The sequence below is a fragment of the Lytechinus variegatus genome, chromosome 16 (genome assembly GCF_018143015.1).
Source record: "Lytechinus variegatus isolate NC3 chromosome 16, Lvar_3.0, whole genome shotgun sequence".
In the NCBI taxonomy this organism is placed as follows: Eukaryota; Metazoa; Echinodermata; class Echinoidea; order Temnopleuroida; family Toxopneustidae; genus Lytechinus; species Lytechinus variegatus.
In genome coordinates this window covers 196165-212072 of record NC_054755.1, presented here as the reverse complement: position 1 = coordinate 212072, position 15908 = coordinate 196165, and the positions used below count along the sequence as shown (strand labels likewise).

The following is a 15908-nucleotide window of genomic DNA, read 5'->3' as shown; positions in this document are numbered from 1 at the left end:
TTTGAACCCAACTTACCCTAATCATAACACTCTGAACCTTAGTTTGCAATCCCACCATTTGAACTCAACTTACCTTAACCATAACACTCTGAACCTTAGTTTGCAATCCCCACCATTTGAACTCAACTTACCTTAATCATAACACTCTGAACCTTAGTTTGCAACCCAAACCATTTGAACTCAACTTACCTTAATCATAACACTCTGAACCTTAGTTTGCAATCCCCACCATTTGAACTCAACTTACCCTAATCATAACACTCTGAACCTTAGTTTGCAATCCCCACCATTTGAACTCAACTTACCTTAATCACAACACTCTGAACCTTAGTTTGCAATCCCCACCATTTGAACTCAACTTACCTTAATCATAACACTCTGAACCTTAGTTTGCAATCCCCACCATTTGAACCCAACTTACCCTAATCATAACACTCTGAACCTTAGTTTGCAATCCCCACCATTTGAACTCAACTTACCTTAATCATAACACTCTGAACCTTAGTTTGCAATCCCCACCATTTGAACTCAACTTACCTTAATCATAACACTCTGAACCTTAGTTTGCAACCCCACCATTTGAACTCAACTTACCTTAATCATAATACTCTGAACCATAGTTTGTAACCCCACCATTTGAACTCAACTTACCTTAATCACAACACTCTGAACCTTAGTTTGCAATCCCCACCATTTGAACTCAACTTACCCTAATCACAACACTCTGAACCTTAGTTTGCAACCCAAACCATTTGAACTCAACTTACCTTAATCATAACACTCTGAACCATAGTTTGTAACCCCACCATTTGAACTCAACTTACCTTAATCACAACACTCTGAACCTTAGTTTGCAATCCCCACCATTTGAACTCAACTTACCCTAATCACAACACTCTGAACCTTAGTTTGCAACCCAAACCATTTGAACTCAACTTACCTTAATCATAACACTCTGAACCATAGTTTGTAACCCCACCATTTGAACTCAACTTACCTTAATCATAATAATCTGAACCTTAGTTTGCAATCCCCACCATATGAAATCAAGTTACCCTAATCACAACACACTGAACCTTAGTTTGCAACCCAAACCATTTGAACTCAACTTACCTTAATCATAACACTCTGAACCTTAGTTTGCAATCCCACCATTTGAACTCAACTTACCTTAATCATAACACTCTGAACCTTAGTTTGCAATCCCCACCATTTGAACCCAACTTACCCTAATCATAACACTCTGAACCTTAGTTTGCAATCCCCACCATTTGAACCCAACTTACCCTAATCATAACACTCTGAACCTTAGTTTGCAATCCCCACCATATGAACTCAACTTACCCTAATCATAACACTCTGAACCTTAGTTTGCAATCCCCACCATTTGAACTCAACTTACCTTAATCATAACACTCTGAACCTTAGTTTGCAATCCCCACCATTTGAACTCAACTTACCCTAATCATAACACTCTGAACCTTAGTTTGCAATCCCCACCATTTGAACCCAACTTACCCTAATCATAACACTCTGAACCTTAGTTTGCAATCCCACCATTTGAACTCAACTTACCTTAACCATAGCACTCTGAACCTTAGTTTGCAATCCCCACCATTTGAACTCAACTTACCTTAACCATAACACTCTGAACCTTAGTTTGCAACCCCACCATTTGAACTCAACTTACCTTAATCATAACACTCTGAACCATAGTTTGTAACCCCACCATTTGAACTCAACTTACCTTAATCACAACACTCTGAACCTTAGTTTGCAATTCCCACCATTTGAATTCAACTTACCTAATCATAACACTCTGAACCTTAGTTTGCAACCCAAACCATTTGAACTCAACTTACCTTAATCATAACACTCTGAACCATAGTTTGTAACCCCACCATTTGAACTCAACTTACCTTAATCACAACACTCTGAACCTTAGTTTGCAATCCCCACCATTTGAATTCAACTTACCCTAATCATAACACTCTGAACCTTAGTTTGCAACCCAAACCATTTGAACTCAACTTACCTTAATCATAACACTCTGAACCATAGTTTGTAACCCCACCATTTGAACTCAACTTACCTTAATCATAATAATCTGAACCTTAGTTTGCAATCCCCACTATATGAACTCAAGTTACCCTAATCACAACACACTGAACCTTAGTTTGCAACCCAAACCATTTGAACTCAACTTACCTTAATCATAATACTCTGAACCTTAGTTTGTAACCCCACCATTTGAACTCAACTTACCTTAATCACAACACTCTGAACCTTAGTTTGCAATTCCCACCATTTGAATTCAACTTACCCTAATCATAACACTCTGAACCTTAGTTTGCAACCCAAACCATTTGAACTCAACTTACCTTAATCATAACACTCTGAACCTTAGTTTGCAATCCCCACCATTTGAACTCAACTTACCTTAATCATAACACTCTGAACCTTAGTTTGCAATCCCCACCATTTGAATTCAACTTACCTTAATCATAACACTCTGAACCTTAGTTTGTACCCCACCATTTGAACTCAACTTACCTTAATCATAACACTCTGAACCTTAGTTTGCAATCCCCACCATATGAACTCAAGTTACCCTAATCACAACACACTGAACCTTAGTTTGCAACCCAAACCATTTGAACTCAACTTACCTTAATCACAACACTCTGAACCTTAGTTTGCAACCCAAACCATTTGAACTCAACTTACCTTAATCATAACACTCTGAACCATAGTTTGTAACCCCACCATTTGAACTCAACTTACCTTAATCATAATAATCTGAACCTTAGTTTGCAATCCCCACCATATGAACTCAAGTTACCCTAATCACAACACTCTGAACCTTAGTTTGCAACCCAAACCATTTGAACTCAACTTACCTTAATCATAACACTCTGAACCATAGTTTGTAACCCCACCATTTGAACTCAACTTACCTTAATCACAACACTCTGAACCTTAGTTTGCAATCCCCACCATTTGAACTCAACTTACCCTAATCATAACACTCTGAACCTTAGTTTGCAACCCAAACCATTTGAACTCAACTTACCTTAATCATAATACTCTGAACCTTAGTTTGTAACCCCACCATTTGAACTCAACTTACCTTAATCATAACACTCTGAACCTTAGTTTGCAACCCCCACCATATGAACTCAACTTACCTTAATCATAACACTCTGAACCTTAGTTTGCAATCCCCACCATTTGAACTCAACTTACCCTAATCACAACACTCTGAACCTTAGTTTGCAACCCAAACCATTTGAACTCAACTTACCTTAATCATAACACTCTGAACCATAGTTTGTACCCCACCATTTGAACTCAACTTACCTTAATCACAACACTCTGAACCTTAGTTTGCAATCCCCACCATTTGAATTCAACTTACCCTAATCATAACACTCTGAACCTTAGTTTGCAACCCAAACCATTTGAACTCAACTTACCTTAATCATAACACTCTGAACCATAGTTTGTAACCCCAATATTTGAACTCAACTTACCTTAATCATAATAATCTGAACCTTAGTTTGCAATCCCACCATATGAACTCAAGTTACCCTAATCACAACACTCTGAACCTTAGTTTGCAACCCAAACCATTTGAACTCAACTTACCTTAATCATAATACTCTGAACCATAGTTTGTAACCCCACCATTTGAACTCAACTTACCTTAATCACAACACTCTGAACCTTAGTTTGTAACCCCACCATATGAACTCAACTTACCTTAATCATAACACTCTGAACCTTAGTTTGCAATCCCCACCATCTGAACTCAACTTACCTTAATCATAACACTCTGAACCTTAGTTTGTAACCCCACCATTTGAACTCAACTTACCTTAATCACAACACTCTGAACCATAGTTTGCAATCCCCACCATATGAACTCAACTTACCCTAATCACAACACTCTGAACCTTAGTTTGCAACCCAAACCATTTGAACTCAACTTAACTTAATCATAATACTCTGAACCATAGTTTGTAACCCACCATTTGAACCCAACTTACCCTAATCATAACACTCTGAACCTTCGTTTGCAATCCTTACCATTTGAACTCAACTTACCCTAACCATGACACTCTGAACCTTAGTTTGCAATCCCCACCATTTGAACTCAACTTACCTTAATCATAACACTCTGAACCATAGTTTGTAACCCCACCATTTGAACTCAACTTACCTTAATCATAATAATCTGAACCTTAGTTTGCAATCCCCACCATATGAACTCAAGTTACCCTAATCACAACACACTGAACCTTAGTTTGCAACCCAAACCATTTGAACTCAACTTACCTTAATCATAACACTCTGAACCTTAGTTTGCAATCCCCACCATTTGAACTCAACTTACCTTAATCATAACACTCTGAACCTTAGTTTGCAATCCCCACCATTTGAACTCAACTTACCCTAATCATAACACTCTGAACCTTAGTTTGCAATCCCCAGCATTTGAACCCAACTTACCTTAATCATAACACTCTGAACCTTAGTTTGCAATCCCCACCATATGAACTCAACTTACCCTAATCATAACACTCTGAACCTTAGTTTGCAATCCCCACCATTTGAACTCAACTTACCTTAATCATAACACTCTGAACCTTAGTTTGCAATCCCCACCATTTGAACTCAACTTACCCTAATCATAACACTCTGAACCTTAGTTTGCAATCCCCACCATTTGAACCCAACTTACCCTAATCATAACACTCTGAACCTTAGTTTGCAATCCCACCATTTGAACTCAACTTACCTTAACCATAGCACTCTGAACCTTAGTTTGCAATCCCCACCATTTGAACTCAACTTACCTTAATCATAATACTCTGAACCTTAGTTTGCAATCCCACCATTTGAACTCAACTTACCTTAACCATAACACTCTGAACCTTAGTTTGCAATCCCCACCATTTGAACTCAACTTACCTTAACCATAACACTCTGAACCTTAGTTTGCAATCCCACCATTTGAACTCAACTTACCCTAATCATGACACTCTGAACCTTAGTTTGCAATCCCCACCATTTGAACTCAACTTACCTTAACCATAACACTCTGAACCTTAGTTTGCAACCCCACCATTTGAATTCAACTTACCCTAATCATAACACTCTGAACCTTAGTTTGCAACCCAAACCATTTGAACTCAACTTACCTTAATCATAATACTCTGAACCTTAGTTTGTAACCCCACCATTTGAACTCAACTTACCTTAATCATAACACTCTGAACCTTAGTTTGCAACCCCACCATATGAACTCAACTTACCTTAATCATAACACTCTGAACCTTAGTTTGCAATCCCCACCATTTGAACTCAACTTACCCTAATCACAACACTCTGAACCTTAGTTTGCAACCCAAACCATTTGAACTCAACTTACCTTAATCATAACACTCTGAACCATAGTTTGTAACCCCACCATTTGAACTCAACTTACCTTAATCACAACACTCTGAACCTTAGTTTGCAATCCCCACCATTTGAACTCAACTTACCCTAATCATAACACTCTGAACCTTAGTTTGCAACCCAAACCATTTGAACTCAACTTACCTTAATCATAACACTCTGAACCATAGTTTGTAACCCCACCATTTGAACTCAACTTACCTTAATCATAATAATCTGAACCTTAGTTTGCAATCCCCACCATATGAACTCAAGTTACCCTAATCACAACACTCTGAACCTTAGTTTGCAACCCAAACCATTTGAACTCAACTTACCTTAATCATAATACTCTGAACCATAGTTTGTAACCCCACCATTTGAACTCAACTTACCTTAATCATAACACTCTGAACCTTAGTTTGCAACCCCCACCATATGAACTCAACTTACCTTAATCATAACACTCTGAACCTTAGTTTGCAATCCCACCATCTGAACTCAACTTACCTTAATCATAACACTCTGAACCTTAGTTTGTAACCCCACCATTTGAACTCAACTTACCTTAATCACAACACTCTGAACCATAGTTTGCAATCCCCACCATATGAACTCAACTTACCCTAATCACAACACTCTGAACCTTAGTTTGCAACCCAAACCATTTGAACTCAACTTAACTTAATCATAATACTCTGAACCATAGTTTGTAACCCCACCATTTGAACCCAACTTACCCTAATTATAACACTCTGAACCTTCGTTTGCAATCCTTACCATTTGAACTCAACTTACCCTAACCATGACACTCTGAACCTTAGTTTGCAATCCCCACCATTTGAACTCAACTTACCTTAATCATAACACTCTGAACCATAGTTTGTAACCCACCATTTGAACTCAACTTACCTTAATCATAATAATCTGAACCTTAGTTTGCAATCCCCACCATATGAACTCAAGTTACCCTAATCACAACACACTGAACCTTAGTTTGCAACCCAAACCATTTGAACTCAACTTACCTTAATCATAACACTCTGAACCTTAGTTTGCAATCCCCACCATTTGAACTCAACTTACCTTAATCATAACACTCTGAACCTTAGTTTGCAATCCCCACCATTTGAACTCAACTTACCCTAATCATAACACTCTGAACCTTAGTTTGCAATCCCCACCATTTGAACCCAACTTACCCTAATCATAACACTCTGAACCTTAGTTTGCAATCCCCACCATATGAACTCAACTTACCCTAATCATAACACTCTGAACCTTAGTTTGCAATCCCCACCATTTGAACTCAACTTACCTTAATCATAACACTCTGAACCTTAGTTTGCAATCCCCACCATTTGAACCCAACTTACCCTAATCATAACACTCTGAACCTTAGTTTGCAATCCCCACCATTTGAACCCAACTTACCCTAATCATAACACTCTGAACCTTAGTTTGCAATCCCACCATTTGAACTCAACTTACCTTAACCATAGCACTCTGAACCTTAGTTTGCAATCCCCACCATTTGAACTCAACTTACCTTAATCATAATACTCTGAACCTTAGTTTGCAATCCCACCATTTGAACTCAACTTACCTTAACCATAACACTCTGAACCTTAGTTTGCAATCCCCACCATTTGAACTCAACTTACCTTAACCATAACACTCTGAACCTTAGTTTGCAATCCCACCATTTGAACTCAACTTACCCTAATCATGACACTCTGAACCTTAGTTTGCAATCCCCACCATTTGAACTCAACTTACCTTAACCATAACACTCTGAACCTTAGTTTGCAACCCCACCATTTGAACTCAACTTACCTTAATCATAACACTCTGAACCATAGTTTGTAACCCCACCATTTGAACTCAACTTACCTTAATCACAACACTCTGAACCTTAGTTTGCAATTCCCACCATTTGAATTCAACTTACCCTAATCATAACACTCTGAACCTTAGTTTGCAACCCAAACCATTTGAACTCAACTTACCTTAATCATAACACTCTGAACCATAGTTTGTAACCCCACCATTTGAACTCAACTTACCTTAATCACAACACTCTGAACCTTAGTTTGCAATCCCCACCATTTGAATTCAACTTACCCTAATCATAACACTCTGAACCTTAGTTTGCAACCCAAACCATTTGAACTCAACTTACCTTAATCATAACACTCTGAACCATAGTTTGTAACCCCACCATTTGAACTCAACTTACCTTAATCATAATAATCTGAACCTTAGTTTGCAATCCCCACCATATGAACTCAAGTTACCCTAATCACAACACACTGAACCTTAGTTTGCAACCCAAACCATTTGAACTCAACTTACCTTAATCATAATACTCTGAACCATAGTTTGTAACCCCACCATTTGAACTCAACTTACCTTAATCACAACACTCTGAACCTTAGTTTGCAATTCCCACCATTTGAATTCAACTTACCCTAATCATAACACTCTGAACCTTAGTTTGCAACCCAAACCATTTGAACTCAACTTACCTTAATCATAACACTCTGAACCTTAGTTTGCAATCCCCACCATTTGAACTCAACTTACCTTAATCATAACACTCTGAACCTTAGTTTGCAATCCCCACCATTTGAACTCAACTTACCTTAATCATAACACTCTGAACCTTAGTTTGCAATCCCCACCATTTGAACTCAACTTACCTTAATCATAACACTCTGAACCTTAGTTTGCAATCCCCACCATATGAACTCAAGTTACCCTAATCACAACACTCTGAACCTTAGTTTGCAACCCAAACCATTTGAACTCAACTTACCTTAATCATAATACTCTGAACCTTAGTTTGTAACCCCACCATTTGAACTCAACTTACCTTAATCATAACACTCTGAACCTTAGTTTGCAACCCCCACCATATGAACTCAACTTACCTTAATCATAACACTCTGAACCTTAGTTTGCAATCCCCACCATCTGAACTCAACTTACCTTAATCATAACACTCTGAACCTTAGTTTGTAACCCCACCATTTGAACTCAACTTACCTTAATCACAACACTCTGAACCATAGTTTGCAATCCCCACCATATGAACTCAACTTACCCTAATCACAACACTCTGAACCTTAGTTTGCAACCCAAACCATTTGAACTCAACTTAACTTAATCATAATACTCTGAACCATAGTTTGTAACCCCACCATTTGAACCCAACTTACCCTAATCATAACACTCTGAACCTTAGTTTGCAATCCTTACCATTTGAACTCAACTTACCCTAACCATGACACTCTGAACCTTAGTTTGCAATCCCCACCATTTGAACTCAACTTACCTTAATCATAACACTCTGAACCATAGTTTGTAACCCCACCATTTGAACTCAACTTACCTTAATCATAATAATCTGAACCTTAGTTTGCAATCCCCACCATATGAACTCAAGTTACCCTAATCACAACACACTGAACCTTAGTTTGCAACCCAAACCATTTGAACTCAACTTACCTTAATCATAACACTCTGAACCTTAGTTTGCAATCCCCACCATTTGAACTCAACTTACCTTAATCATAACACTCTGAACCTTAGTTTGCAATCCCCACCATTTGAACCCAACTTACCCTAATCATAACACTCTGAACCTTAGTTTGCAATCCCCAGCATTTGAACCCAACTTACCCTAATCATAACACTCTGAACCTTAGTTTGCAATCCCCACCATATGAACTCAACTTACCCTAATCATAACACTCTGAACCTTAGTTTGCAATCCCCACCATTTGAACTCAACTTACCTTAATCATAACACTCTGAACCTTAGTTTGCAATCCCCACCATTTGAACTCAACTTACCCTAATCATAACACTCTGAACCTTAGTTTGCAATCCCCACCATTTGAACCCAACTTACCCTAATCATAACACTCTGAACCTTAGTTTGCAATCCCACCATTTGAACTCAACTTACCTTAACCATAGCACTCTGAACCTTAGTTTGCAATCCCCACCATTTGAACTCAACTTACCTTAATCATAATACTCTGAACCTTAGTTTGCAATCCCACCATTTGAACTCAACTTACCTTAACCATAACACTCTGAACCTTAGTTTGCAATCCCCACCATTTGAACTCAACTTACCTTAACCATAACACTCTGAACCTTAGTTTGCAATCCCACCATTTGAACTCAACTTACCCTAATCATGACACTCTGAACCTTAGTTTGCAATCCCCACCATTTGAACTCAACTTACCCTAATCATAACACTCTGAACCTTAGTTTGCAACTCAACTTACCTTAATCATAACACTCTGAACCTTAGTTTGCAACCCAAACCATTTGAACTCAACTTACCTTAATCATAATACTCTGAACCTTAGTTTGTAACCCCACCATTTGAACTCAACTTACCTTAATCATAACACTCTGAACCTTAGTTTGCAATCCCCACCATATGAACTCAACTTACCTTAATCATAACACTCTGAACCTTAGTTTGCAATCCCCACCATTTGAACTCAACTTACCCTAATCACAACACTCTGAACCTTAGTTTGCAACCCAAACCATTTGAACTCAACTTACCTTAATCATAACACTCTGAACCATAGTTTGTAACCCCACCATTTGAACTCAACTTACCTTAATCACAACACTCTGAACCTTAGTTTGCAATCCCCACCATTTGAACTCAACTTACCCTAATCATAACACTCTGAACCATAGTTTGCAACCCAAACCATTTGAACTCAACTTACCTTAATCATAACACTCTGAACCATAGTTTGTAACCCCACCATTTGAACTCAACTTACCTTAATCATAATAATCTGAACCTTAGTTTGCAATCCCCACCATATGAACTCAAGTTACCCTAATCACAACACTCTGAACCTTAGTTTGCAACCCAAACCATTTGAACTCAACTTACCTTAATCATAATACTCTGAACCTTAGTTTGTAACCCCACCATTTGAACTCAACTTACCTTAATCATAACACTCTGAACCTTAGTTTGCAACCCCCACCATATGAACTCAACTTACCTTAATCATAACACTCTGAACCTTAGTTTGCAATCCCCACCATCTGAACTCAACTTACCTTAATCATAACACTCTGAACCTTAGTTTGTAACCCCACCATTTGAACTCAACTTACCTTAATCACAACACTCTGAACCATAGTTTGCAATCCCCACCATTTGAACTCAACTTACCCTAATCACAACACTCTGAACCTTAGTTTGCAACCCAAACCATTTGAACTCAACTTACCTTAATCATAATACTCTGAACCATAGTTTGTAACCCCACCATTTGAACCCAACTTACCCTAATTATAACACTCTGAACCTTCGTTTGCAATCCTTACCATTTGAACTCAACTTACCCTAACCATGACACTCTGAACCTTAGTTTGCAATCCCCACCATTTGAACTCAACTTACCTTAATCATAACACTCTGAACCATAGTTTGTAACCCCACCATTTGAACTCAACTTACCTTAATCATAATAATCTGAACCTTAGTTTGCAATCCCCACCATATGAACTCAAGTTACCCTAATCACAACACACTGAACCTTAGTTTGCAACCCAAACCATTTGAACTCAACTTACCTTAATCATAACACTCTGAACCTTAGTTTGCAATCCCCACCATTTGAACTCAACTTACCTTAATCATAACACTCTGAACCTTAGTTTGCAATCCCCACCATTTGAACTCAACTTACCCTAATCATAACACTCTGAACCTTAGTTTGCAATCCCCAGCATTTGAACCCAACTTACCCTAATCATAACACTCTGAACCTTAGTTTGCAATCCCCACCATATGAACTCAACTTACCCTAATCATAACACTCTGAACCTTAGTTTGCAATCCCCACCATTTGAACTCAACTTACCTTAATCATAACACTCTGAACCTTAGTTTGCAATCCCCACCATTTGAACTCAACTTACCCTAATCATAACACTCTGAACCTTAGTTTGCAATCCCCACCATTTGAACCCAACTTACCCTAATCATAACACTCTGAACCTTAGTTTGCAATCCCACCATTTGAACTCAACTTACCTTAACCATAGCACTCTGAACCTTAGTTTGCAATCCCCACCATTTGAACTCAACTTACCTTAATCATAATACTCTGAACCTTAGTTTGCAATCCCACCATTTGAACTCAACTTACCTTAACCATAACACTCTGAACCTTAGTTTGCAATCCCCACCATTTGAACTCAACTTACCTTAACCATAACACTCTGAACCTTAGTTTGCAATCCCACCATTTGAACTCAACTTACCCTAATCATGACACTCTGAACCTTAGTTTGCAATCCCCACCATTTGAACTCAACTTACCTTAACCATAACACTCTGAACCTTAGTTTGCAACCCCACCATTTGAACTCAACTTACCTTAATCATAACACTCTGAACCATAGTTTGTAACCCCACCATTTGAACTCAACTTACCTTAATCACAACACTCTGAACCTTAGTTTGCAATTCCCACCATTTGAATTCAACTTACCCTAATCATAACACTCTGAACCTTAGTTTGCAACCCAAACCATTTGAACTCAACTTACCTTAATCATAACACTCTGAACCATAGTTTGTAACCCCACCATTTGAACTCAACTTACCTTAATCACAACACTCTGAACCTTAGTTTGCAATCCCCACCATTTGAATTCAACTTACCCTAATCATAACACTCTGAACCTTAGTTTGCAACCCAAACCATTTGAACTCAACTTACCTTAATCATAACACTCTGAACCATAGTTTGTAACCCCACCATTTGAACTCAACTTACCTTAATCATAATAATCTGAACCTTAGTTTGCAATCCCCACTATATGAACTCAAGTTACCCTAATCACAACACACTGAACCTTAGTTTGCAACCCAAACCATTTGAACTCAACTTACCTTAATCATAATACTCTGAACCTTAGTTTGTAACCCCACCATTTGAACTCAACTTACCTTAATCACAACACTCTGAACCTTAGTTTGCAATTCCCACCATTTGAATTCAACTTACCCTAATCATAACACTCTGAACCTTAGTTTGCAACCCAAACCATTTGAACTCAACTTACCTTAATCATAACACTCTGAACCTTAGTTTGCAATCCCCACCATTTGAACTCAACTTACCTTAATCATAACACTCTGAACCTTAGTTTGCAATCCCCACCATTTGAATTCAACTTACCTTAATCATAACACTCTGAACCTTAGTTTGTAACCCCACCATTTGAACTCAACTTACCTTAATCATAATAATCTGAACCTTAGTTTGCAATCCCCACCATATGAACTCAAGTTACCCTAATCACAACACACTGAACCTTAGTTTGCAACCCAAACCATTTGAACTCAACTTACCTTAATCATAACACTCTGAACCTTAGTTTGCAACCCAAACCATTTGAACTCAACTTACCTTAATCATAACACTCTGAACCATAGTTTGTAACCCCACCATTTGAACTCAACTTACCTTAATCATAATAATCTGAACCTTAGTTTGCAATCCCCACCATATGAACTCAAGTTACCCTAATCACAACACTCTGAACCTTAGTTTGCAACCCAAACCATTTGAACTCAACTTACCTTAATCATAATACTCTGAACCATAGTTTGTAACCCCACCATTTGAACTCAACTTACCTTAATCACAACACTCTGAACCTTAGTTTGCAATCCCCACCATTTGAACTCAACTTACCCTAATCATAACACTCTGAACCTTAGTTTGCAACCCAAACCATTTGAACTCAACTTACCTTAATCATAATACTCTGAACCATAGTTTGTAACCCCACCATTTGAACTCAACTTACCTTAATCATAACACTCTGAACCTTAGTTTGCAACCCCCACCATTTGAACTCAACTTACCTTAATCATAACACTCTGAACCTTAGTTTGCAATCCCCACCATCTGAACTCAACTTACCTTAATCATAACACTCTGAACCTTAGTTTGTAACCCCACCATTTGAACTCAACTTACCTTAATCACAACACTCTGAACCATAGTTTGCAATCCCCACCATATGAACTCAACTTACCCTAATCACAACACTCTGAACCTTAGTTTGCAACCCAAACCATTTGAACTCAACTTAACTTAATCATAATACTCTGAACCATAGTTTGTAACCCCACCATTTGAACCCAACTTACCCTAATCATAACACTCTGAACCTTAGTTTGCAATCCTTACCATTTGAACTCAACTTACCCTAACCATGACACTCTGAACCTTAGTTTGCAATCCCCACCATTTGAACTCAACTTACCTTAATCATAACACCCTGAACCTTAGTTTGCAATCCCCACCATTTGAACTCAACTTACCCTAATCATAACACTCTGAACCTTAGTTTGCAATCCCCACCATTTGAATTCAACTTACCTTAATCATAATACTCTGAACCTTAGTTTGCAATTCCCACCATTTGAACTCAACTTAACTTAATCATAATACTCTGAACCATAGTTTGTAACCCCACCATTTGAACCCAACTTACCCTAATCATAACACTCTGAACCTTAGTTTGCAATCCTTACCATTTGAACTCAACTTACCCTAACCATGACACTCTGAACCTTAGTTTGCAATCCCCACCATTTGAACTCAACTTACCTTAATCATAACACCCTGAACCTTAGTTTGCAATCCCCACCATTTGAACTCAACTTACCTTAATCATAACACTCTGAACCTTAGTTTGCAATCCCCACCATTTGAACTCAACTTACCTTAATCATAACACTCTGAACCTTAGTTTGCAACCCAAACCATTTGAACCCAACTTACCCTAATCATAACACTCTGAACCTTAGTTTGCAACCCAAACCATTTGAATTCAACTTACCTTAATCATAACACTCTGAACCTTAGTTTGCAACCCCCACCATATGAACTCAACTTACCTTAATCATAATACTCTGAACCTTAGTTTGCAATCCCCACCATATGAACTCAACTTACCTTAATCATAACACTCTGAACCTTAGTTTGCAATCCCCAACATATGAACTCAACTTACCTTAATCATAACACTCTGAACCTTAGTTTGCAACCCACACCATTTGAACTCAACTTACCTTAATCATAACACTCTGAACCTTAGTTTGCAACCCCCACCGTATTAACTCAACTTACCTTAATCATAATACTCTGAACCTTAGTTTGCAATCCCCAACATATGAACTCAACTTACCTTAATCATAACACTCTGAACCTTAGTTTGCAATCCCCAACATATGAACTCAACTTACCTTAATCATAACACTCTGAACCTTAGTTTGCAATCCCCACCATTTGAACTCAATCTCCTCAAATAAGTACAAAGTCATAAACTTGGTTTCCTTCTCCTGCAGAGGGGGGGGGGGAGAATGAAAGTGTACAAAATTTATTGATGTAGGGAAAAGTGTAGGCGTACTACTTAGAGACTGAGTGTGTGTGTGTGTGTGTGTGTGAGAGAGAGAGAGGTAGAGAAGGGGGGGGGGGGGTGTAGAAGAAGGAAATGATTCTTACCTTCCAGTCAGATGTCAGAGGTCCACAGTTAATTTTTTCTAGCCGGACCTTTGTTGGGTCAGTTTCTTCACTATAATCCTGCAATGATAATGATGATGTGACGACGATGATAATAATGATAATATTGATATCATTACTAATAATAATAATGCTGATAATTATGATAACAAAAATAATGATAATACCAACATTATTAATGAACATGATAATCTTGCATCTTACCACACAACGTAAATCAGTTTTGTTAACATCATATTTTTCTGAAAAACCGTTTTATTTCACAACCGTTTAGTTGGCGATGTTACATTATTGTCCTACCTTCAATATGTACACTGTTAGAAAATTTATCCTAAAATAAAAGAAGTTCCTGCAGTAGAGTCTCCAGAACACCTGTAATCTATATTGCGTAATCTTACAGGAAATTTGATGTATATGGAATCTTACAAATTTCTTTAAATATAATACCCTTTGTCCTTTTTAAACAGACCTCTTCTGTTAAATTGCAGAAAAATTCCAGCTTTATGAATTTACACAATGATTCTGTTAGTGCTTTCTGCAAAATCTTCTCTCTTTTCTGTAAAATAACGTGTATATGTTATACACGAACATACCTTATAAATCATGTATGGACATAATGGATACATCATTTCTTGATATAAATAGATACAAGATAAGTCTGCCAGCCCCGTCCGTTCGAGAGAAATATATAAAGTTGCATATACATGTACTTTCATACTTGAAATGGATATTATGAATTGAATTAAAAAAAAATGTGTTTCATTCGATACTAATTTGCCGATTGTAGATAAAAAAATCTATTCATTAGGGCGCTCTATTTTAATGGAATATCTGCATAGTTTTGTCCTGTTATAAAACGCC

At 37.7% G+C, this 15908-nt stretch overlaps 1 protein-coding gene across 1 annotated transcript in view; it reads right to left on the bottom strand.

The window, feature by feature from the left end:
- The window catches only part of LOC121429773 (phosphatidylinositol transfer protein alpha isoform-like), a 33523-nt gene that overhangs the window by 5992 nt on the left and 11623 nt on the right, over window positions 1–15908 (bottom strand). The window contains exons 7-8 of the mRNA XM_041626992.1: window positions 15030–15107; window positions 14771–14866 (exon numbers count right to left, since the gene is read on the bottom strand). Of these exons, the coding sequence (XP_041482926.1) occupies window positions 14771–14866; window positions 15030–15107 (174 nt within the window). The remainder of the gene's footprint in view (window positions 1–14770; window positions 14867–15029; window positions 15108–15908) is intronic.